Below are 21,050 nucleotides of genomic sequence, written 5' to 3'. Positions count from 1 at the left end.
TGGCATTTTAGTTTATCATTTCTTACAGTTTAAAGAAATAAATCTGTTTTATTTTGATCACGTGGTTCGAGGTCACCGGAAGATCCACTGACAAGGACGAAACATGGCGGCGGCGGCAGCAGCAGCAAGCAAGAAGGTGTTCGAAGTATTTGTGACAAAAGTACCATGGACCGTCGCAACCAGTGAGTATAAAGTCATCCTATCAATTATTTTACATCAGATTTATTGCGCGTATATGAGTATGGACGCAGTCATTATCGAACTCCGAAGAACATTTGATAATGTAAAATTAAATAATCGTTTAATGTTTGTCATGTCATGTTTTCAGAGGAGGTTAAAGAATACTTTGGCCAGTTTGGACAGGTGAAGCGGTGTCTACTACCACTTGTAAGTAATTTGAAAGATCCAAAATGGTTCATGCTATTGTTGTTTTTAAGCTTTCTGTGCTGTTGATATCTATCTTAAGTTGTTTTTTTGTTGTTGATGTTTTTTCAGGATAAAGAGACAGGTTTTCATCGGGGGTTTTGCTGGATAGGGTTCACTACAGAAGAAGGATTACAGAATGCATTACAGAAGGATCCTCACATCATCGAAGGAGCAAAGGTAAGCATCAAGTTGTACCTTTATCAGTTTATTTATTTTTACAAAAATACAGATATTATAAAGAAAGCTGAAAATCTGTAACCACTGACTCCATAGTAGGAAAACCAACAAATACAATGGAAGTCAATGGTTGCAGGTTTTCAGCTTTCATCATAATATCTGTATTTGTGTTCAACATATCTTAATGTTAGCTGTATAAATTTAATTTAATGTGTTTTTGTTGTTTTCTATGTACTCTATAATGTATTTGACTAATTGAAATAATAATGGTATTTACAGTTTTTGTTCTGTTGTTTTGATTGCATTTATTGTTCATATTTGTAAAATGCTTTGGATGCAAGCATCTGTCAATTTGTTTGTAAATGTAAATATTAGATGTAAATATGAAACTAAAAACTGCAATACATAATTAGAAATACTGGGGTTTAACGGTGTTCAAACTAAAACAATGTATATTAAGACATGAATGATATACAGTACGTCATGTCATTATTATTATCAGCAATGAGGGGTTGGGACTGGTTTGTAGTTATTTCAAATAGACCTATATCCTGAACCTTATACAGTTTATCAAAATGATAATCCCTGGCATCTTTGTTTCATTTTTTGCTGTCTCGTGTATTCTTGATTTTCTTGTACATCTCCAGCTTGACCTTATTATGGCTGTTATCTCTCTTGCGTTATGTGTCTCTCTCGTTGTCACTGGAAGCGCAACCTCAAAATGGTGCATGTGTGACACCACACACAACACATGTACATGACTGACAAAGACTGATTAGACACACTGCTGTAAGCATCTGCATCAAACATGTAACTTTTCTTTTTTCTTGCAGCTCCAAGTGCAGAAAAACAGAAAGCCATTTTCTGGAAGAAGGTTAAACAAAGGAGAAGAAATATAAAGAGGGCTGGGTACAATTATCAAGTGGTGTTACTTCAGTAACTGTCTTCAGAACTATTATTTATTGTGGCCATCTCTATTCTGGACATACCTGTTTTCAAAAAGTGTCAGTGTGTGTCAGTCCTTGTGTTGACTTCCTGTCTAGTGTATTTTCTTATAAAACTTCCAAAGACATGGAAGTCATAAAATGAGATGTTTTGGAAGGCCATTTGTGACTGCTAGAGTATTATTTGAGTTTGAGTGTATTTATTTTATATAATATGCTTAATATTATACTTTAAATATTTTTAAATAAATAAATTAATAATATATTAATAAAACAATTGTAATTGTCAATAACTATTAGGTATTAACTAGAAAATGTACTCTTTAATTAAAGCTTTTGCAGTTTTCATCATGAGTTTAGTTTAATGTTAAACATTGAAGCCTATAACTGTATAATTTTAAGTCCAATAGCCCTATAAATAGTCACCTAATTTTTAATCAATGTTTTAGCATGTAGTTGCTAATGTTCATCTTTAAATGTTCATGTTTAAAAGCTAATCAATTAGTCTCCAAGCATTTGGCACTGTTACAAACACCATTGAAAATTCAATGTGATTGATTTGAAATAGCACTCTAAAAATGTAATTATATATTAAAATTATTGACAATATTTTGAAGTGCCCACGATATCAATTTTGTCAGGGTGTCCACAGGGTCTTAAAAAGTTTTTAAAAGTAGTAAGTTTCAAAAACAAAATTTTAGGACTTGAAGTCTTATATTCACTGAAGTATTGTGTTGTGGGTCTTAAATCATTGTAAACAGGTCTCAGTTTTCCTATATACAATTAAAGCTATCCAATCACTAATAATTCATTTCAAAACAGTTTTTAGTATTTAGGGTTTTTTTATTGCAAAGAAATGCAATTCACAACAACATTTTTACAGCAAATTCTTCTAATAAAATTCCCTAATCAGGGAAAGAAAACTAAAGGAACAAATCCTTTTACATGATCTTCCAATAATACTAAATGAAATAAGAAAAATCCTTAGCGTTTAGTTCTGTATAAGTCTTAAAATTTCATTCATAATAGTCTTATAAGGGTTTTAAAATTTAAATTTGACTTAAAGAAACCTGCCTGATTGTGCTTGTTTATAGTATTTTGAATTAAATATCTGCGTGTCTGTCTACTATGTCAAATGAAATGTACAACATTGATTTTATAGATAGAAAACATTAATTGCAAGTGTCTATTTAATTTTTTACAATGTTTTTTGATATGTTCCATAATAGCTTTATTTCAGTTTAAATACTCAGTACTTTTAAAATGAAAACAAAAAGAAAGCATTACTGTACATTGTTTACAGGAGGTGCCATATAATGAAACTCTGGGTGTACCAAGGTATAGTAGAATAAAAAAGATCACTATATGCAAATGAGCATACTGTGAGCCTCAGACACCACTGTTTCCTCGTTCTTATGTAAATTCCATGAGTGTAAAACCTTGCTAGACAACTGCCCACTCAGAAAAAAAAAAACTATGACGACACTCACGGGTCATGCCCCCCACATTTGCATATATGCCTAATTTAGGCCTTCATCCGGACCATAGACTGTAAAAGATAGATCCGGTCTTCTGACGATATGTGCTACCTCATCAGAATGTGATACCAGTAGCTCAATCTGCACTAGGGTTAGCACATCTAGTCAGCTTCAAATGTCTATAAGAATGAACTATCTCCTTAAAGAATGGTGTAAAAACATTGGTAGTGCATTTTGACAGCTTGAAATGTCAATTGGAATAAACTACCACTCTAATAAAAAATTAAATATAAAACTGATGAAATGAAAAAAAAAAATAAGGCAGTGGTTATCTCTGATAGACAGTTGAAGCTGCTACACCTTTTACTACATTGTTCAATAGAGTAATAGTTAATTTTAATAAATATTTGAACTCTCTCTTTTGTCAAGTTTAATTATACGTTAGCCTTAATTCATAACAGATCTGGTGAGCAAAATAAGTTGACGTTACTCTAAGTGGGTTTATATTTGTCAGTGTTCATTGTGTGTCATTAATATTTACGACAGGAGCCATATATGGTCAACCATAAACCTTCTGATTCTATGGGTATTTTATGGAGTAATAAATGAGTTTAAACCTACTATGTAGATATCATAGAACAATTCAACAACTTAAACCAATACAGTATATGGCATCTCTAAATGAATGTTAAGCTCTTGCTGATCATAGTTACACCTCAAGGATAATTGGGAATGTATTAAAAATAATGATTATTAACATCGTTTTAAATCATCAAATGTGTCTTATTCTAATTTGCTTGACAAGATTTTTCTGGATAAACAAACTACTGCTATGGTAACATCTTTCTGAACATCTGTTTTTCAGTAAATAATGATGAAAATGATTATTTGTGGCTCAGAAAAACATTTATTTTAGCACATCAGCAAACACTTTTATCGGAAGCGACTTACATGACGTAAACAATAGAAGCAATCAAATTAACACTTTTGTTTTGATGCTTTCTAGGAAATAACATAATTACAGATGCTTGAGCAAATTTGGCTTAAACCCAAATTACTTTTACATGTAACAGCTGAGTGATAACTTGAGTGTTTTTTGGGTTATGCAAATGCATGAAACATTTAATCAGTGTTGTTAATTTATTTAGAGGTTAATCAAGGCTCCATCAAGGAAGACTCCCCCAACGTTCCGGTCACATTATCTGTCCGAGCTCATGTCATGTTAAATCCTGTCACGCTCCATCACTATCTTGTCCTTTTCACCCGGATGAAAAGGAGTAAATAACGTCTTTACATTATATGTTTAAAAAACATCTGTTCTCTCAATATTTTATTCAACTTATACAGCTTTTTATTTTTGTGAATGCCTTTTTAATAACAGTAAATCATTTAATATGGAAAGTGAGTTTTGTAATTAAGTTTCATTCCTCATTTTCATTTAGTTAAATCAGAGCTTTTTGTGTTGGCTTCTGAGAATTTTCAGTGTTTATTCATTCATTCTTTTCGGATTAGTCCCTTTATTAATCAGTGGTTGCCACAGCGGAATGAACCGCCAACTTATCCAGCATATGTTTTACGCAGCGGATGCCCTTCCACCTGCAACCCATCACTGGGAAACAGCCACATACATCATTCACCCAAAGGAAACCCACGTGAAAGCGAGTAGAACATGCAAACTCCACACAGATTTTTTTTTGATTAACAAGAACCAGCATGTACAGTTATCTTATACAACAAAATCACTTTTCATTTCTCAACAAGAATAGAATAACAGAGAAAAAAAGAACAGAGGGTACATAATTATTAAATTACATACAAATATATTACACACATTTTTCGAATTTTAGTTATTAACAGGAGTTATTACATGCACTTTTACTACAGGAAATGCATGTATACGAGCAATTTTATGCAAAAATGTTAAAGGAGGAGCTTATGTTAACTGTTTTAATTGCTGTTCTCTTTTTTTTTTTACTTATAAATCAGTTTTATATACATTTGAATCTCTTTTTCTAGCACCAACACCAGCAAATTTGAACTAATGGATGTGAAATATACATAATAATAAAATAACGTTTATAATAAAACGAGTGATTCTTCACATAATAACCCAAAATCACATGCTTTTAAGATAAGGAAAATTATTTAAAAATATTATGAGCAATAAAGGCTTAAACATTAATCCCAAAAAAGTCTGGTATATTGGCGAGACCAAAATAAACGTGAAATAGTTTCATTAAAGCTTTCACAAAAACAGCACTCTAACTCTATCAATTTTACAATTTTAGAAATATTTTTGTTGGATAAACTCTATGAAGTAATTTAAATGATATTTATTTAGCCTTATTTGTAATTTAAAAAATGAGGTAATGACCATGTGTCCAGTTTACATTATTAAAGATGTAGTTCCAGTACCGTTACGGTTACTCCACACAGAAACGCCAACTGACCCAGTACAGGCTCCAACCAGCGACCTTCTTGCTGTGAGGCGATAGCGCTACCCACTTACTTTAATTAATATCCTAACAGCTAAACATTTATTTTAGCGTTAATACATTTTTTTGTGGTTTTTATGTTTATTTCTCCGTTGGTATTCACCAATGAGTGGTCGTAATCGTAAACTACAATGACCATGATGCATTGCGCGCAAAGCACGTTGCGGTGTCAACGGAGACGTCAGAGTTGAAAGGTTACAGAGCGACACCGGTTAGTGGATGACAGCGTGAGAGTCAATGAAGGTAAATCATTCAGCTGTTTTGCGATTCTGTAAAATACATTATATATTGCGTCATTAGCTTAGGCGTCATACAACAAACCGTGTGGGTTATTTAGTTATATTCTCTGTGTTACGCAATCGCTTGTGTAACAAAAACAACATCTGCGAACAGCTGACTGCAATGCACCGACTCATATTATAAATGAAACAGGTGTTATTGAGATCCGATACTTTTTGGTTAAACTGTTTTACTGTGGTGTTTAACTTATCGCATTGATTAACGTGTTAACACAACCGACATCTGATTTACACTTCAGTTGTGCAAACCAGTGCAATTAATGCCTTTCATAATCTGGATCTCACATCAAAGCCAAAGATGACACAACTTAAGTGCCACGCCCCCTAAAATGTTCCTAAATTATCACAAATAACTAGTTTGCTGTTAGCATGCACGTTGCTACCATATTAGCTGTTTGTTTGTACTCAGACTTTAATTTAAAATTAATTTCTCATTCTGCATTGCTGTATTCTACTCCATAGATAAACATTTACCTACAAACAACAGTTGTCTTACTATCTACCTAGCTGCTATCTTATCTACTATTGGTAAGCAGTAATTAGAAGTTTAGATCAATTCAGTTCAATTCATATTTTATTCCATAGTGCTTTTACAATGTTGATTGTATCAAAGCAGCTTAACATAAAAGTTGTAGTAAACTGAAACAGTGTCATCCAGTTTTCAGAGTTTAAGTTTAGTTTAGTTTAATTCAGTGTGGTTTAATTTTCACTGCTGAATGTCTAAACACTGAAGAGCAAATCCATCGGTGCGCAGCTTCACGAGTCCCAAACTATGCAAGCCAGTGGCGACAGAGGCGAGGAACAAACTTCACCAATTGACGGAAGTGAAGGAAAAAAACCTCAAAAGAAACCAGGCTCGGTTGGGCATGACCATTTCCCCTCTGGCCAAACTTGTTGTGCAGAACTGCAGTCTAGGTAATGACAGCTGGAGCACACTGGACGTCCATCATGGAGAAGCTGCAGGTGGGACAGGTTTCGTCTGTCACTGTGGTCTTACAGGGATCAGTCTCATGCTCTTCACTCCTCCAAGACCACTACAGCAGCTGCTCCGCTTACAGCTTGGTATCAGGAATAATAAAAACAGACTAACATGAGCGCAGATGCCGATCAAATTATAATGTCTTTTGGGAAGTGTTCCCAGTGGCCTTAAATAATACAGACTAACAATTCTTTAGAGGATTTGGATTTCTAAAGCATTTGGGTTTTTATGTTTATGCCAATGCAAAGAGATGTGCCTTTAATCTAGTTTTAAATTGACAGAGTTTGTCTGCTTCCCGAACTGTGCTAGGAAGGCTGTTCCAGAGTTTAGGTGCCAGATATGCGAAAGATCAGTCAGTCAGTCTTTATTCATTTCCCTTAGGCAATTTGGTTGCAGCATACAAGCATGTCACACATAATACACAAAAGCACATTACATAATACAAATTCTACCCTAAATTTAAAAACTATACAGTTTAGGGAATGAATGAAAGTTTAAACCAATTTGTTTTACTAATAGGTGTTCTGTATCAAATACCAGAAGGGAGAAGATAAAACTCGTGGTGCATAGGATGGGAATCATCTGACAGAATACTATGAGCTTTACTCTAAACTTGTCTATGGTATAAGTGAGCCATGGTCTTCTGTTTTCTCCCTGTTATTTTTCCTCCAAGGTTCACAATTTTCTCCAGACAACTCTTATTTTTCACACTTGGAGAATTGAACCAGCATAGCAAAGAAAAAGATAACAGTGACTGAATATATGAACTGTAAAACATGTACATGAGTGATTTGTCTATATTAAAAGATCTTAATTTCTGTAAACCGTATAGTCGTTGTTGCCCCTTCTTACAAAACTAACAGAAAAGGACAATTTATTATCTAAAACAGTTCCCAAATACCTATACTGATCAACACTCTCAACACCCACTCCATTAATACTAGTTTGCTTACCCTTAATCAGTCTCCTTTTACGATTAAAATCAATAGTCATCTCTTTAGTCTTAAGGATATTCACTTGTAAGAAAGCCTCCTGACACCAGCTGGAAAAATAATCAATTACAGGACCATGCGTGGAGTCTTTCTCACTTAACAAACTAACAATTACAGAATTATCCACAAATTTTAAAATCTACATATTACTAAAAATACTTCTACAACTATTTGTGTACAAAATAAACAATATAAGAGAAAGGACACAACCTTGATGTGACCTTGTAGATAAAACCGACCACCTAGGTGGAAGATCTACCACCTACAGTTGATTTTGATATTCTGGGGATAATAAAATGTCCGGAATTAATTGAGCGTATAGTGGACAAGAGAGACCATAATACACCAGGAGCTCCCTCAAACATTCATTCATTCAGTCATTTTCTTTTGAGCTTAGTCCCTTTATTTATCTGGGGTCGCCACAGCAGAATGAACTTATCTAGCATATGTTTTACAAAGCGGATGCCTTTCCAGCTGCAACCCATCTCTGGATACTCCCTTAAACAATTACAAGTTTAATAAGCTATAAACCTCGGCGAATATGCATGAATATGAATATGCATTTTATAATTTAAAATTGTGTTAATAATTTGTCTTTTATTTGTGGAATTATATTAGCATACATGTATTATTCGAAAACAAATGCACTTATTGGTGTCTTATTGTTTACTACTTGAGTATATAGAACACACACGTGTGAGAAATTATTAGAAATTAAAAAGTTAATAAACTTAGTTACTAAAGTTGATTTGAGGTGTTTGAGGGACGGCTGATATAAATGTTGATTTGTTGTTTTTATTTCTGCAGATCCTCACATGGCTGTTCGGCTGCTGAAGGTCTCATCTGTTGCCACTGCAGTGTTTGCATCATCAGGATTTTACCTGTACAGCAAAAATGTGGACTACAATGATCTCAGCATTGTCAGATTTGGCAGAGCAGCCGCGACTGTAAGTGTGATTATTCTTTCATATTTTTATTATTTTTTTCTCCACAAGTCACAGGAATCCAAAGAATGTGTCTGTGAAGCTTCAACTTAAAATACACCACTGGCCATTTATTATGCCATTCTGTTAATGCTTCTTTTTTAAATGGAAGAATAAATGTACAGTTTTTGTCTTTTTTTTTTTATTCAAATAAGCTTCCTACCTCCTTTTCCAGAAGAGGGTGGTGCCTTTACAACTTTTTAAATCAAAGTCAAAACTCATATAGGCGTATAATGTTGGTTATATGTGTGAATGTAAACAGTTGAGACAAAAAAATCATACCTGTATTAGTGCTTACTGAGATTAAGCATATAGTTGCTGTTCCCTAATTCGCATACTATCCATCCATGCTCATAACTAAGCAACATAACTATCTGCTAAGAAGAAGTAGCATGTCTCAAAGCTTGCACACTCTTCTGTTACACACTCAAAAGTAACTATTTTTAATAGTGAGTAAATGTTCATTTTGGGGTAAACTATCCCTTTAAGTCACATAAGTGAATTATTTCTACAAATAAGGCTAATGTACAGTTCTGTCCAGTGCACATGACAGAAGGAGATTTTTTATTCACACTTTTCATCTCTGTCTCTGAAATGAATGTTTTCAGACGGCTGTCATCAGTTATGACTACCTCACCACTCTCAGGGATGTACAGTATGGGACAGAGGAGTACTGGGCTGTCAAATCAAAGGTAAGACCTATTGTCTTGGTGGTGATGGGTTATATCCACGAGGAATATCTGCTGTGTGGCGATTTGCCTTGTTTTGATGATAAATCGAGCGTAGGCTGATAAGAATATTTCCAAACGTGTATGTGGAGATTTTCTTGATTGTCCTTCCATTTTGTGGAAGGAATGTGATGTTGCAGTCAAATAATTTTGCTTTGGATGATTGACTATTTTAGGTTGTGCTTTTCTCTTGAAAGTGTTCTATATATTGTTGAACTGAAGAATTAATAGATTCAAAGAAGTCTGAAGAATCATAACTTTTAGTGTTTCTGGAACCACTATGCTGCAAAGATATACAGTAGTCAATGTGTAAAGTGGATCAAAAACGTTTTCCAAAAGTGTCCCAAGACACGAATGGGTGTTTCATCAACAAAACTTTCATAAAAGATTTGGATCCACTTCAAATGTTGATGAAATCCACTGTAAAAAGCACTTAAGCACTTAAGGATTCGTTGACTTAAAGTTATTGAAATCCATTGGAACCTGGAACTGTTAAGTTGACTTAACCTATTTTTTATAAGTATGCACATAGTTAATTTACCTAATATTTATTTACTGATTTTGCTTTATTAGGTTCATCTTAGGTCAGACAGAAAACCACACTATAAATAAAATATAAATAATATTTATACATTGATAGATATATAAAACACACTGATACAAACCACCAAACAAGAGATTATCAGAAAAACATAATTATACACTAAATAAGTATATAAAAAATAAGTTCAAATATCACATATATGAACAAACATATACATATATAATATAACATAAAAACTATAATATAAATAAAAATAGAATTTTAGGAAATAAATGAATGTAGACTTTTGAGGAAATAAATGAATTTAATCAATTTTGAAATGAGGCTGTAACATAAAAAATGTGGAAAAATGAAGCGCTATGAATACTTTCCAGATGCACTGTAAAAAAATCAAATAACCATTGCCGATAAGATAAGTTGTACTTAACATTTTGAAGCCAACGGGTTTGCTCACATTTTTAAAGTAAAGACTTAAAGTAAAGAGTTAACTCTTTATTGTTTTTTTTTAGTTAACTAATTACTTTTTACAGTGTATTTCAAGAATATTTATTTAAAAATTCTGCTCATAGTGATTTTTAGTTTTTTAGATTTCAGTAAATCATTGCATGTACACTATTTCTGCTCCTTTCTTTGGGTGTTCACAAACATTATGTACAATACAAATGCAACATAATAAGCAAGTATATAATATTTTATAAAATGTCAACCACGCCAACACATTGCTCAAACTAAATGACAGCGTAAAAGTCAATAATCAACATGAAGTCTTGTTATTGGTGTAGTGGTCAAGTTTTTTAAAACGCATGAGATTAAAAACACCCTAAACAATCTGGCTCTGTGTTTGTAAGATCATAACTGCAAATGCCAGGCAATAATTCTTGTGCCATTTCCACCCCTGTGTATAAAGGCCATTTGAACAGCTCCGGCAGGTACAGTTAAACAGCTGGTGCAGGGAAAGGTTGCAGTCTCTCACCTGTGTGTGTGAGTCTGAGCATTGATGGCAGTCGCTGGAGGGAAGCGCTGAACCCTGAAGAGCAGGGTCCGAGCCAGATTCACTCTCTCCCTAGCCCGGCTGCGCAGGATAGGGTGCCGTTCTCCTTCCCCCTCGGGGCCCGCAGTCAAGCCTGGCTACACACACTGATTAGAATTAATGCAGACCCCTGATTTAATATAGAGGAGAGATTTGGCTTCTAATTATTCTCTCACTAGACGATTCAGTTCAATGGTTGTAGGTTGTTTCGGATTGTTCTCGCTTAGGTTTTTCTCAGTTACTGTTTTTCTGCCTTGTGGACAGCTGTACAAATGAAGTCTTTTAAATGGTGTACACCTACAAATCTTTCATTTGTGGGTGTTTAATCTACTACTGTGGTCGTTTTTGGACACGATGCTGACAATAACATGTTGTTATGCATGTTTACCGTGGAGCATTTACAGTTAAAAAACGGTTGCATCTTTGAAGTTCCATACACGTAGTAAAAATGTTTGTCATTTAGTAACAAAGTATTTATTAAAACTTGAATAATCACTTCTTTTAAATATACATTGTAATTTACATAATAACATAATAACAATATACCTGTTTTTTTTTTTTTTTAAATTATGAATCGGATAATTGAAATGAACAATTTGACTTTAATTTAGGGTACTTTCTCAATTGCCTGGACCACACCCAAGTTTGATTGTCCCCCCTTGCCACCTTCTCAACTAGTTTGTTTTCTCACTGCCTTTTCTCCTTCTGAACCCCGGTACACTTGTGTCATTGAGCTGCCTTTGTGTAAACAACTTTTGCTAGGTGATCGACATGAAAGCAAAGCGCCAAAATGGAAAGACGTACGCACATCGCGGTCGTTTTGCTTTTACTAAATCTTTTGGTTTTGGACATACAGAAAGTATGACTCACATCCATCTGTCTCAATTTTTTATATACCTTCAAAATATAACGCGATGTCTGCAGAAGCTGTTTTTGTAGGAGACAAGCGGACATTATCACTGTGATTGCCCTGGCTCTGTCCCGCTTGTCACCAAGGTACAGTACGTGATACACAGACACACACAAAAATGAACGTTATGAAAATGATAGTTTGTTGTACAGTTGCCGGTTTACTTTCGCGTATTTGGTACAATTGCACTTATATCAGAAGTAAACCATACCAGAGATTGCGTGAACCGTAACCCAGACCGCCTCTTTCAGGCAAACTCGTGTACAGTTTGTGCGCACCCGAGTTCAGAAGACACATTCACACTAGCTTAGCGTACAGTACTCTGATGTCAAACGAACCTGTGTGCAGACCAAAAGTATTAGTGTGAAAGCACCCTTAAAGGCACAATATTTAATTTTTGCCATAAAAGGGTGTAAACTCACAACAAACAATACAGTTTTTTGATGGTGCTTTGACTAAGGCCCAATTCTACTCCTTAACCCTTCCCCTTACCCCTTATTAGGGGTGTCGCAATTCTCTTTAGCTTAAAGGCATAGGGCTAAGGGGAAGGGCTAGATAGATACCCCTTCAAACTGAGATTTTCAGGACCTCACTCAAAACTAAGGGGTAAGAAAATATCCCAAAATACACCATTTACAATGACAGCATGGCTACACGCAGGTCAGAAGATGCACAAATTATTATTTTTTTTGTCATTATTACAAATCTTTACATCAAACAAGCACATGTTTTACTACATTCATAACTGTGTTTGTGTTTTACAGTCATGCTTTAAAAAAAAAAACGCTAAAATAAAACCCATTAAATTTCGCTATCTATAATCCTTAATAATAACTCCTGTATAGCAGTCCCACAACATTCTGTCACTCGATGACACTCGAATCCCCTGTCAGAAAAGTCTAGCAGAACACTAGGGAATGAGCTTTTTACAGTGTCTGCTATATTGTTAATGTTGTTTTTTGTGTGTTTAAATGAAAATGGCCATGGTGTAAATGCACAGTACAGTTACAATCTTATTGCCGCATTATATTGTTATGATAACATAATATGCTTTCAGTGATTTCCTGAATATAAATACCAAAAAGTAACACAACTGGAATAACTACAGCAGTTGCTATAATCGATCGCATATGAAGCAAGAGATTGTGATGACATATGATGATGTGTGCTGGTGTTGTAGTGCTGACCCATTTTTTAGGGGTATAATTTTGATCCCATTACTCATACACACTCTGTTTCAAGAGCCAAGGGGAAGAGGTAGGGGTACAAAAATTGAATTGAGATTAGGCCCAAGTGTGGAATTAAGGGAGTTGTTATGTACATTGCATTCTATAGGACAGAAGAATTCAGCAGAAATTATGTTCATGCATGAGCTGAGATATTCAAATCATGCTAATGATTACATTTTTGCCACTGTTATTTTGTTTAAATATGTCATCAAAATGCATAGTAACGCATTTATTTTGATGGTCTATCAGGAGACAGTCTTAGCAACTTTGCATAAATTTGTCATCTTCTTTTAATCCTATCTTAACATGTGCAGATGGTGCAGTTTTTGTTTGTTGTAAAAATATTTAATTTTTTTTTTGCTCTATTTGTATTTGCTTTAATAGAAGATAAAAATGCCCTTTATTGCACTATTGCTTATCTTTGCAAAAGTTTTTACTAAAATTAAGATTTTTTTTAATGAATTTTTACTATAGATATGTTTTAAGTTGACTAAAATACAAACTAAAATAGAAAAAAAAGTGACGCTAAACAGAAAACCTCCTCTACATATTAAGTGACTACTTGTGTGCTATTGAGGTGGGGAACGGGTAAGGTTAAGGTTTGGTTGAATGAATAGTTTTTAAGGTAGGTTAAGGTAATGGGTCAACAGTGTAATTGTAAATTAATTTTATATGTAATTACATACAGATTACTTTTAAAATATAAGTACAATGTGACAACATGTAAACAATTATTGCATTGTACCAAATGATTCATTTAAATGGAAGCACATAGTACTTTAGGCCACTTAATATAAAGTGGGCCAGAGAACTGGAAATAATAGCGTATGGGGAATTGGAATTTGAATAATATCTAGTCAAAAAATCTGTTTTAAATTGCATGATGACCTCAATAATAAATTTTGAATCAAATCTTGAGAAACCAAGTGCAATGACTGGGATGATAAATCCCAATTATATATTTCAATGTTTGACATTGTGAATGTTTCAGGTCATTATATCGTGAGCTTCTCAACATTCAGTGGATCAAAGTATACTTAATCTTGTTACAGGAAACTAGACAGTTTAATATATGCACCACATTTCCGCATCTTCATAATTCAGCTCAAAAACACAATGAGGGATAGTTTTAGGGACACTGGATGTTATGCAGGAGGACGATCTTGTCTCATTGCTCCATGAGAGCTGTGCAGGGGATCATGGGGGATCTCCCAGGTGTTGTGGTTCTGTAATGGCCTCAGCGTGTGGCTCATGTAATGAGGGGCGTTCCACACAGTTAACCATGCTTCGGATCTCTGCAGACCCCACCACCTGCTCTCGGAGCCTACCAACAGCTTTCCATCTCTGCTCTTAAATCACTACTCGCTTTTCTGTGATGTCACTAGTATTGAGATTCGTGGTAGTTTTACTTTTTTGTTATAACCTACCATGTCAGCATGAATGTGGCATACGTGTTAATTATAAAAAATTTTGTTTTGCTAAAATCATTGTTTTTTAACAGTTTTTTTTAAGGGAATTGCTACTTATGTTCTATTTTAAATATTTGTAGTTTTTTAAACAGTCTATTCATGGAAAAATCCGGACAAAAATGCACCAAAATATTGATCCGCATCTGCTTTCACTATAGATGACGTTAATAATAAAATAAAATAAATTATAAAAAAGAAATTATAAAAATAATAATAATGTCTTTTGTGCACCATATCAATATATTCAAAATAGTTCTGAAGCATAACGTGACACTGTGTTATGAATCAATTACTTTTTTAATATAAATCCATGGGATAAATTAAGAGACCACTTAAAATTCACAGTTTATCTGAATTTAGATTTATTTTCTATGGGTTTGAATAAAATGTTAATATGTAATTTATTCTTTAAAAGTCTGATAAAAAGTCTTAAACATTTGTAATTAATTTATTGTCATTTGAGCATTTATTTTTTTATTTTTGTTGTTTTCATGAAGTTGTATATTAAAATTAGAAATGATAATTGTTGTGAAATATTTCACAATATAACATTTTATGTGTCAGATCCGTGCAGTCTTTTAAGAGACCTCTTGCAAAAACAACATACAAAAATATCTTATATACAGCAATATTTGAAGCCTATTTTTATGGACATAAATAATGTTGTATTGAGGAAGTGACTCTGTTTGAATGGATTGACAAAAGTAGATTTTATTGATCACCTGGTTGATGGAAGAATATGATTAAAAAATAGGACCTGGTGACCTCAGCTGGTCCGAACAGTCACTGCAGTGGTTGAGGAGGTTGTGATATTTCGATCCAGTTTGATTTCATGTTGTCGTGTTGAACAGCTCATTAAACAGAATAGATTTTTGAATTGATTAGTCCAACAGATCAGTGAAGTATTCAAGCATTATGGATCGTATAATGTTTGTATTTGAGCTGATTATGTGATTATGTTGTTGAGAATAATTAATTAAATAAATTACTTTAAAGAAAGAATAGCTACAGCACTGAATGGACAAACTTTTCAGTTTGATTTATTTTCATATAATTGAAAAAAAAATCATTCATTCATTCATTTATTCATTTTTTCTTTGGGTGGTCCTTTTATTCATCAAGTGTTGCCACAGTAAAATAAACAAGGAACTTTTTCAGCGGATACTCTTCCAGCTGCAACCCAGCACTGGTAAAAACACCCATACACACTCATACACTCATACACTACGGCCAATTTAGTTTTTAGCCTGTACCACATGTCTTTGAACTGTGAGGGAAAACCGGAGCACCCAGAGAAAACCTAGATGAACACAGGGAGAACATGCAAACTGAAAATGCCAACTGACCCAGCTAGGACTCGAACCAGTGACCTTCTTGCTGTGAGGTAACAGTGCTAAACACTGAGCCACTGTGGCCCCAAAACCTATATATCTACACTCAAAACAATACTTTGACTGCTTGTTAAAACTTCTTATTTAAAATGAGTTAAAAATCCAATTCTTAATATGATTTGAAACAACTTGGTAGTTTTATGTTAAATCTACTTACATTTGTAAAAATAAACAAGCTAACTTAATCAATTTGTGTTAGGACAACATAAAGAACCCAGCATTTTGTACAGTGCAAAGCAATCACACAGTAAAAATGCTGGGTTCCACACAATTCCTTCATATTGTCCTAGTGTAAATCAATTAAAGGGCACCTATTTTATCCCTTTTTCATGATTTAAGACAAGTCTTTTATGTCTCCAGAATGTGTCTGCAAAGATTCAGCTCAAAACACCTATCAGATTATTTATTATACCCTTCAGAACATTGGATTTTCTACTCTGAACAACCATGTAGCTATTTTTGTGGCTTGTGACTTTAATGCTAGTTCTCCCCACCCACCGATCCCACTTGCCTGTCAGTGTGCCTCTGCTCAGTCTCCGCCTCAGCTGTGACAGACATAAAGGAAGCAGATGTCACGTAATGTTTGTGAGAAATACTAGTTAGAACTTTCCCAATGATTATTTGATGTATTTGTTGTGGAGTTAATTCAAGCTTTTCTGCAACGATGAGTCGCACCCAATGTCATTACAAAGTTCACTCATACACACAGAAACATACACGCAGATAACACGCATACACTCACAAAGCACACATCTTTGCATTGTTTTTGAACGCAAATGTGACCGTATACACATTATTATTCACTGCTGTATGGATATCTGGTATGTTAATGTACAAAATAAACCTGATTTGACGTCTTCAAACTGGAATTGAAGCATCTTCTTTTAGAATTGGACTGACATGTGACTGTGGTGATAAAGACGGTAAGATCGCTGTAATTCAATACAAACACACACTGTTTTATAAATGTTTTAAACATTTAAAACTCATTCATTTGATGATGATTGTTGATCACAGAGATCTGAACAGATGTTTTAGTCCCATTTGCTTTGCGCACAACCTGTCTTGTTGATATGATTGTACACAATACTATGGAGACATGGTAATACGCAGCTGTCAATCAACTCGGTGGGCGGGAAAATTGCACTCCTACATCAAATTGCGGTGGGCCTCAAATTGGGAGGGATTTGGATTCTATTTTGATGTCAGGAAATGTAAAAAAAGAGGCTTATTGTGTTTCTATCACCCCAATATGACTGTGTACACACTATACCTACACACACTTCTGTCCAAGCAGCATACAAAAAACGATTTTTATCATAGGTGCCCTTTAAATTAACTTATTAATATATATATATATATATATATATATATATATATATATATATATATATATATATATATATATATATATATATATATATTACAATTTTACGTTTATTGAACATAAATTTAAGCTGTCCTACTAAAAAACTCAAGAATTTTGTTTCATCTTATTTTAAATAAGCTGTAACAACAAGCAGCCAAAATATTTTTTGAGTGCATTTGTTCAACATACAATTATTTTTTGTTCACTGATCATCGCATCTTATTAATTGTTGTTATTTTTAGCAATATACCATGTTTCTTTGTCTTCTGCACTAAATATTCTTGTTCTTGAAGCACATATTGTCTTCACATGGAGTCTAAGACCTAGATCTGACAATCTTCTGCTTCTTCTTCAGTCGTATAATCTCTGCGGTTGGATATTGTGTGAAAGATTTGCATCCATTTTCCTCTGTTTCTCCCACTGCGCTGGAACATAATTAGCAGTCATAGGTGGCAAAATGGACTACTTAGAAAGTATTCCTGGGGAGTGAGAAATCACTGGGTCCACAGTTGCTGTTTCTCTTAAATAGATGCTTTTGGCCCTTTTAACCCACAGCTGATGTGTCCTGATAATGCATTCTATGAAAAGTAAGGAAAAGCACCCCCCCCCAATGTCAGTGTGACTCCAGTGAAAGTAGCCCAGCAGTGAGAGTGAGATGGGAGAGATTATGTCTGTTATCTGCTTCTGGAAAGACCACCGGTGAACATTGCTGACACCCAAACTCCAGGCTGCTGTGTTGTGCCTGATTAGACACACTTTAAACATTGTTCTCTCCCCAGTTGCTGATGCTATTTTTGTTTTCTGTCATGTATTTTGGAAGTAAAGAAGTCATTAGACTGCTGGGTACTTCAAATGGTTAATTAAAACTTAATTTAAAACAAATTAAAATGGCATTTGTTAATTTGCTTCAGTTGACTGATGTTTTTAATGATGGGCGTAATTTACATGTATATCAGTCAATAAATTTTATGTATTAATCCCTGTTGACAAGATTGCAGAGGGAATACATTTTCATCATTTTGTAGATTACACTGCTTGTTGTCTTCATTTATAAATTAAATACATGCTTTAATAAATATTACATTTAACGTTTATTATATTCTTAGTATTATTATTATTAAAAATGTATAATTTTGAAATATTTACCCCTCAAACTGTTCATGTTATTATCTTTAAAACAGTCCCAGAGAATGGTATATGTAAATGTAAATATTATTATTTAAATATATTATTATAATCTTTATAGAAATTATATATTATTAATATTATTATAAATATATAATTTATATTATTTTTATATTTATGTTTGGAAAATCTTGATTTCTAGCATATAAAAAATAGTATTCATTTTTAAAAAAATGATGTAAAAAAATTGAGATAAAATAGTGAGTAGGGCTGCATATATATCAGTTCAGCATCGATATTGCAATGTGTGCATTTTCAATAGTCACATCACAGCATCTGCAATGTGGAGTTGGGATTATTGTTGATCAACAATAAAGAATGTACAGTGTTTACATTTTACATTACATTTGATTATTCAATAATAGGGGCAGGACAAAATAGGGATATGCATGGGGTGGTGCTTTTCGTAATGGCAGAGCGAACATATATCAATGTTGCAATTTTAAGACATGTTTGTGCTGCTATTAAAAGAAATACATATAACTTTTTGATGCATTTTTTACTCTTCATTTACAAATATCATGACATATTGTTAATGGTTTTCTTGTTATATATTGCTGATATCGTGATCTATCATTATCAGGGGCAAAATATCATGATAGTATTGTGTCGTATTGTGTTGCTGTACCTGAATACCTGACTAATTATTACACTTTTATCTTTGCTCTATCTTATTTATTTATTTATTCTTGCAATTTCTTTGATTCACTCGTCTACAAGATTATTCCAGTGGATCTAAGTTAATGATTTCATTGCAAATAGAGCTATTCAAGTCATCTGCCGAAATTTTATTCAAATGGCTATGTAAACCGCAGCAAAATAAAATAGGAGTTAAACTTGCTTCTAAAAATCCTGAATCCCCATCCAGTTATCATAAGCCTTTGTAAGACCTATGATAATTCACCTAAAAACATCCAGCTTCTAAGACTTCTAGGATCCTGAAATGTCATTGTTTAAATTAGAATTATTTGAATGATCTTTTCAATCAAAAAATAAAATTTTCAGATCGGCAAAAGACCTTTGGTCAAAAGGAAAACAGAGATTCTCTGACTTTCAACTACAGCATACCATCAGCAGTGGTTACAGCTAACCCACAAAAATGAATGTGAATCTGGAAACTAGAGTCAACCCCCTCCCACCCTAGTCTCTCAAAAACTATCATGTAGAAACTGCAGGATATCGCAGCGAGACAAGCTGCTCACCGGCCTGCTTTGATTATGGCACATGGACGCCCGCAGTTTTAGACGACAACACCGGTGGCACGCAGAGCTGTAGTGATGCTGAATAATGCATGCACTCAAAGTTGGAGGGCAGGTGTACCAGGCGCTGGCGCTGTCAGACGGGCATCCGAGCACAAACGGATGTAATCTGTTTTCCCTGCCACTGAGAGGCTTGCTGTAAAACTCACTTTTTCTACCCACTGCTCTGAAAATAGTCTGGCTGGATGATCTCTTACCCTATGTGGGGTCTGCGTTGAGGAGACGATATGTGTCAAATGGGGGTTGATCGAATACTTTATGAACAGTCTGAGGAGGTAATGTGAATCGTTCCCTTGAATATCAGTGTAAATTAGTAGTTCTTATCCATTTTGGGATAAAACCAGTGCTAAAAGTAGGCCCACACGGAGTCTGCGCGCACAGAATTCTGCAGATTTTCCGCAGAATTCCGCAGATTTCCCCAGATTTTTAGCCCATCATTCTTTCTGTTTATTTACTTGAGTAAATCTAAGTTTATTCAGTTTTTAAATTAATTACAGTAATATTATTGACTAATATGAAAATGTTCATCCGATTTATGTACAATGCAGTTTGTAAAGTGATATTTTCTGTCTTTTAGTATATATATTATATGAGATACTTACTATGTTTACCAAATTAAGTAAATCTAATTGGATTCACATTTTAAACATTAAATAAAAGTTTAAAAGATATTATTTTTTATTTCACATATGAATGTTTTAGTTATGATTGATATTAGTTATGATGATTTTTACCTAAATTCTTTGCAGAAATAGCAAAAAATGGCCGCAGATTCCGTCTGGCTCTTGCTAAAAGCTATAAAGCTACACAGTAAAACCCAAAAAGTTAAGGTAACTGAAATCATTTAAGGGAAACCGATTGCAACAAACCATTTAAGTTTAAAAACTAATCCTAATGAGTACTGCGAACTTAATGTATTTGTATAAACAAAGCAATTTAAGCACAGAAAAACCCAATAAATGAAGAGAACTTGAACCAACTGAGTACTGTAAAACCAAATAAGTTAAGGCAACTCAAACCATCAGAGGAAACTGATTGCTACAAACCATTTGAGATAAAAAATGTATCTTTATGAGTTCTGTGAACTTCTTTTAAGTTGAAGTTGTGAGGTATTTCATTTCCTCATTACCTTCAACACTGAGCTCAAAACTCTTTTTTATTGA

The 21,050-nt window shown here is 33.9% G+C and overlaps 2 protein-coding genes across 9 annotated transcripts in view; both read left to right on the top strand.

The window, feature by feature from the left end:
- Nucleotides 1-62: 62 nt before the first annotated feature.
- Nucleotides 63-1,863, top strand: slirp (SRA stem-loop interacting RNA binding protein). Its single transcript, NM_001305612.1, has 4 exons — nt 63-182; nt 329-387; nt 496-603; nt 1,437-1,863. Exons 1-4 carry the CDS (start codon nt 104-106, stop codon nt 1,500-1,502), a joined length of 312 nt encoding a protein of 103 aa, NP_001292541.1. The 5' UTR covers nt 63-103; the 3' UTR covers nt 1,503-1,863.
- Nucleotides 1,864-5,717: 3,854 nt separating this feature from the next.
- The window catches only part of adck1 (aarF domain containing kinase 1), a 267,137-nt gene continuing 251,804 nt past the window's right edge, over nt 5,718-21,050 (top strand). For 7 of the 8 annotated variants that reach the window (XR_015512397.2, XM_087288384.2, XM_087288386.2 and 4 more), the window contains exons 1-3: nt 5,718-5,763; nt 8,598-8,737; nt 9,382-9,465. Coding sequence is in view for 7 of the 8 variants with exons in the window: in XM_087288384.2 (XP_087144510.1) it covers nt 8,606-8,737; nt 9,382-9,465 (216 nt within the window). In the remaining variant the exon portion in view is untranslated. 8 annotated transcript variants of the gene reach the window in all.

Source organism: Danio rerio, chromosome 17, assembly GCF_052040795.2.
Source record: "Danio rerio strain M-AB ecotype USA chromosome 17, GRCz13ab, whole genome shotgun sequence".
Taxonomy (NCBI): Eukaryota; Metazoa; Chordata; class Actinopteri; order Cypriniformes; family Danionidae; genus Danio; species Danio rerio.
This window is presented reverse-complemented; position numbering and strand designations above follow the sequence as displayed.